Source organism: Ascaphus truei, chromosome 4 (genome assembly GCF_040206685.1).
Source record: "Ascaphus truei isolate aAscTru1 chromosome 4, aAscTru1.hap1, whole genome shotgun sequence".
Taxonomy (NCBI): Eukaryota; Metazoa; Chordata; class Amphibia; order Anura; family Ascaphidae; genus Ascaphus; species Ascaphus truei.
The window spans coordinates 116934881-116940897 of NC_134486.1; the positions used below are offsets into that span (position 1 = coordinate 116934881).

At 40.5% G+C, this 6017-nt stretch overlaps 1 protein-coding gene across 1 annotated transcript; it reads right to left on the bottom strand.

Annotated features, from left to right (window-relative positions):
• Positions 1 to 807: 807 nt before the first annotated feature.
• Positions 808 to 4012, bottom strand: LOC142492288 (uncharacterized). The gene is made up of 3 exons (XM_075594959.1): positions 3653 to 4012; positions 2180 to 2257; positions 808 to 1814 (listed from the first exon to the last, which is right to left on the bottom strand). Exons 1-3 carry the CDS (start codon positions 3927 to 3929, stop codon positions 808 to 810), a joined length of 1362 nt encoding a protein of 453 aa, XP_075451074.1. The 5' UTR covers positions 3930 to 4012.
• Positions 4013 to 6017: the final 2005 nt, after the last annotated feature.

Consider the following 6017-nt stretch of genomic DNA (forward strand, 5'->3'; position numbering starts at 1 on the left):
TTAGAGTCTCATACTTAGGATATTTCTCAAACATTATGCCTGTATTATTAAAATAGTGTGCTTTCACAAGGAAGCATGAAGTGTATTAGTTTGTAAAATACATGTATACCAGTTTATATAGTACTATATATATATATATATATATATATATATATATATATATATATATATATATATATATATATATATACACACACATATATATATATATATATATATATATATATACACACACACACACACACACACACACACACACACACACACACACACACACACACACACACACACACACACACACACACACACACTCAGTGTGTGTGTATATATATTTTTATACATTCTGAGATGTTATTGAAACAAGAACACACAAATGATTAAAGGACAAAATTAGAATGCCCAAGCAAGGCAAAGGTAAGTAATAATTTACACATAATCCTGCTGTACACGTACAAGAAAGATGTTTGCAGTTACTTAGGTGTTTTTATAAATGCATGTGACTAATATGCATATGCAATTCTTACATCAATTAACACACCCAAATGCAATGTTTTGCTGCAAAGTCAATGGCAGCTTCTCTAAACTTTGCAACTGGTTCCAGGTGGACCATTACTGAACAGACGATTAATACATAAATATTTATAACACTATTCATTAATTGAGTGTTAACATTTCCAAAACTTCACGTGTACAAGAACATACTTGAAAGTTTGGAAACAACACAGTCTTCAGCATACATACAATAGTAATTAGATAATGTGAAGTCAACAAAACAAGGCCAAAGACATATTTTCTGAATTATAACATTTATTTTTTTTGTTCCTTTTGCGAGCGAGTAACAGGCCTGCTTGTTGTCTCTTGAATTTTCCTTTTTCTTTTGCCACCAACTTTAGGCACAGCAGAGCCACTTTGAGTGGCCTCTGGCACTTCACGGGCAGGGCTTGTGGGCAGTGACTCACCTACAGGGCTTTTGGGCAGTGACTGTTCACCTACGGGGCTTGTGGCCAGTGACTCACCTACAGGGCTTGTGGCCAGTGATTCACCTACAGGGCTTTTGGGCAGTGATTCACCTACAGGGCTTTTGGGCAGTGATTCACCTACAGGGCTTTTGGGCAGTGATTCACCTACAGGGCTTTTGGGTAGTGACTGTGAGCAAGTTGGTAGACACTGCACAAGTGATGGTTGGTCTGTTTCATGTGTGTCTTTTGTTGTTTTTGACCAAAAACTGGTCAGTAGTAACTGCTTGTATTTTGTTTTTGTGGGCTCCTTTGTAGGTGTCAGCTGCTGATTTTGTACAGATGGCAGTGGTAGTATGTCGTCAGGAACCTGCACAGCAATCTCTGCTACTTGACCGGTAACATTTGGGCCTGGTGAATGAATATCAGATGAATGTGGTGAAAACTGACCTGCATGAACAGATCCTGGCTGGGAGGTGTTGAATTGTGGTACATTAGTCATTCTCCAGTAATTAGCTTGTGTTTGCTGAACAACTAATGCTTCGAATGAGGTGTTGATTTTTTGCAACTGTTTCGGCACTTCAATGAAGACTCTGTGGAGATGTGCCAATTGTGAAACTGTTTCTTCCTGCAGTGCAATCATCCTTTCCAGCACTGTCATGAAGTCAGAATGGCGACGATTTTCTGCTTCCACAATTTTTCCCTCAGAAGCTACAATTGCATCGTATGTCGTATTTGCTGGACGATTTGCCGGTAAAACAGTTTCAATTGGAACGTCTTCATGGTCACTTGCTTCTATTTGTGTGTGTATGGCGGTGGCGTCATCATCATCATCATCATAATCCTCTTCATCATGTTCTACAAATAAATGTACAAATTATTAAATGTCATGTTAATCTCTGCTGTGTTACTATGTAATTGTACTGTGTCATAAGTAACAACTAACATGTTTCCATACGTTTTATAACCTCACATTAAAAACTACCTTGACTTAAGAATAATGTTTGGACTCAGTATGAAATATGAGTGAATGACAACTTGCTGTAAACTCACAACTCCTACATGATAGTTAACATCACTAACACAATACAAGTTGCCTTACACTTCATTTTCACTGACACTAAGTAATCCTATTTAAAGAAGATGTGCAAAACAAATAATGAACATGACAACATAACATATAGAAGAGCACATATTATATGGCCACCAACTGATACACTCACCTTCTAGGTGTGTTGAGCTGGCTGACCCAGGTGAAGACACTTGTTCAGTCTCAGGTGACACATGTCCTTCAGGGGCAACTATATATAACAATAACATAAGTTTTACATTTACATGTGTAAATATTGAACAAACAGTTATTGTATGTTCTGTATTTATGAGTATCTAACAGCATCATTTCCTTAACCCAAAATGTGTGTGTGAAAGTGAACATAAATAGTTGTAATAACAATGTACATGCCTGTGTACTTAGAAGTTTTGAATTCCCTAACATACAACATACTATGGTTCTGCAGTAATGCGTGAGGAAAAATACATTAAATTTGTACATAAAAATCATATGTTGTGTAGTGATATCAGTATCATAATGTACATAACTATCATGAGATGACCATTCACAATGGTTATCATGAAGGTGGTCATATTGCAAAAAGTGTTGTTTTTGGTAGAGGATATGTGTGGTACATTAATATAAGATGTGGCACACATGAATGTGGCTGTGACTAAACAAGACAACACATGCAGTGTGTGATAATGTGTCGTTGATAGTAGTTCAACTATAGATATGAGTGAACTAATGTGTGACGTACGGTTTGATAAGTAATGAGTTGTTGGGGCATTTAGTAGCTAAAGTGAAGCTTTCAAATGAGTGTGATTAACTTCAGTTTTGCTAGTGAGGTTGTAAGAACGGTTTTCCCTTCCCCAAAAAGCCTAATGAGCCACACCTTTCAATTACTTGAAACAGGTGAAAATGGTGTGAACTAAGTTGCCCCTAAAATGAGGCTGTAATTAGTGTGTGTGCTGAACCCCACCCCCTCTGTTGAAGTGTATGCTGTGATGAGATATTAATTGCAGCTGCTTTAACACAATGGTAGATGAGCTAAATAGTCGTGTGCAGTTTTGAAGTTATGAAAACAATGACATAAAATATGATACGTGTGCCTCATTATGCTGTCTGTATATGACTTAAAGCAAAAATGGACCTTTTCATAAACAACTATAGATGTGTTAGTGCAAGTGATGTTTGTAGGCCGTTGCATGCAATATATTTGATGCATGCTTAAAATAGGCAGTAATGTCATGTTTGTCGGAGTAAAATAAATAAAATACACAATAATATTCTACATATTTCTGTTTTGTACCTGTAGCTAGTAATAATTTCTCATTAACATGTGTTACACATGTGTACTACCCTGTTGTTCCCCATCTTCGCCCACCATCAATTGCTTCCACTGCAGCAATGCATTTTGGGAATTCACATGTAAATGAGCACGCAATGGCACGTGCTATAGTAGTTACTGCTTTTAGTAGGACTACAACATATATGTCTATTTTGAGATATATATATATACAGAATCAGACATATACATATATAGATGCAGGTATGCTTATATTGTGAAGACAGTATAAAAAGCAGTGTAACTATGCAAAATAACTGTAAGCAACGACACGCCTAGTACAGTAATATTTCTCACCTGGTGGAAATTGTGAGGGGTAAATTCCTATATCACGGTCACCAGGTAAGCCTTCCACGACGACGGGAAGTAATTTTGCCCGAAGCAGCTCCTCCAATGGACTTAATATGAGACGTTGTGGTGTGGGCCCACCTCCAGTGCCAGTAGCATGCACGCGTTGGTGTTGTATTTTCTTTTTCAATTTGGACCTAATATCATCAAATCTCTTGTGACAATTCCGCTTGTCCCTCACATGATTCCCACACGCATTGACACCAATGACTATTGTGTCCCACATTTCTTTTCTGCTTGCTGAACTTGTCCGCCCTTGAAAAACATATCAAATATATGAGGTAAATGAATAATAATATAAGCACCAGTTTCCTACACTGCTAGCTGTTCCAAGAGATAGCAAACATGCTTTTTTATGTGTAATATGTGAAGCACATGAGCATTCACTACTAAACCTATACATGTAAGCAAGGTTGCATTCATATTGTATGCAGTTATGGCAAATTGACCGCCTGTGTTTAGTTGTCCTTGTAAGGCATGCTAAAAAGCTGTGTTTCCAGACTAATTAACATAGAAAGATATTGTGAAGCCATATTTGCATATGAACAAAACTCAGATGACCTAGGATCACATGTATTTGAATAATAAATGTAAATGTACACTTACCTAGTAAATGTCCATATATACTGTCATAGTGCTCCAGAATGCCAGTGACAAGAGCTGTATTTTCCTGGTCATTGAAGCGAGGATTACGTGGCTTCTCCACACGTTTCTTCCGAGCAGGTTTAGGGTCAGAGCTTGGCTGGTGCTGACTGGACTCTCCTTCTTCCAATGGAAGAGCCTCCAAAAGCTGCCCACCAGCAAGCACGCCACCACCATCCACCCCATCAGCAACTGCGCCACCAGCAGCACTCCCAGCACCAGCACTCCCACTCCTAGCACCAGCACTCACACTCCTAGCATCAGCACTCACACTCCTAGCACCAGCACTCACACTCCTAGCACCAGCACTCACACTCCTAGCACCAGCACTCCCAGCACCAGCACTCCCACTCCCAGCAACAGCACTCCCACTCCCAGCAACAACACTCCCACTCCCAGCAACAGCACTCCCACTCCCAGCAACAGCACTCCCACTCCCAGCAACAGCACTCCCACTCCCAGCAACAGCACTTCCACTCCCAGCAACAGCACTAACACTCCCAGCAACACCACTCGCAGCACCAGCACTCCCACTCCCTGCAACACCACTCTCACTCTCAGCAACATCACTCCCCTGAACAGTACGTTCACTCCGACGCGTACTCCCACGAGTAGCACTCCCACTCCCACCAGCATCACTCTTCCCACGCTTTGCGGGCATACTTCCAGCACTCACAAAAAACAGACAAGAAATGTACAGCCAATCACACGAAACACTTCCACATATAAAACAAGACAAAGATGTAAACAAAACAACAATGGACAAAGCTCACCCAATACACAACAAGTCTCTCAGTCAATATGCAAATCTTCAAACAGCCAGCTCTGTGCGTCTCTCTCTCTCTCACTCCCAACAACACAGAGAATGATTAGCAGTACACGTTGCCTTTAAATATGGCGCGCAATCCAAAACATGCTTGTTTCGCCTGATTCAGCAAGATTTGTGATTGGGCAACCTATCAGCACCGCGCCACGCACGCCGATACACCTGTGTGTGATCGGCTAATCATCGTGAGAGTGGGCGGATTTGTTTTCGGGTTGATTTTGAATGTATTCGGCACTTACTGCATACGGAGAGGAAAAAACGCCAATAACATGACTAATCGGTAAGATTGCCGATTTCACATAATCGACGCTTACTGCATGAGGCCCTAAGTCTATTGGCCAATAATTTAGCGTATAATTTAACATCAGTGTTAATTAATGATATAGGCCGGTAACTTTTGCAGTCTAGCGGGTCTTTCCCAGTTTTATGAATTAGTGATATTGACGCCTTTAACATCTCCTTGGGGATGGGGGCTCCCGCTAAAATAGCGTTAAACATGCGGAGCAACCTTGGGGCGAGCAGCTTTATAAATTTCTTATAGTAAAGCCCTGAGAATCCATCAGGCCCAGGGGCCTTTGATGGCTTCAGTTCTTTAATGGCCTGAGATAGTTCTTCCATAGTGAAGTCAGCATTCAGAACTGCTCTATCAGTGTCCGTCAATCTCCCTAGTTCCGAGCTGGCTAAGAAATCTCTTAGGGCACCGCTCGTTGTAGAGTTATGTGCCACTTTTTCACCGTTATACAGTGTTTCATAGAAGGAGCCGAATTCGTTTACAATTTTCTGAGGATTAGACGTGGGGGTACCAGATTTTAAGCGTATAGCTTGGATGTTATACTTAGCTTGCCT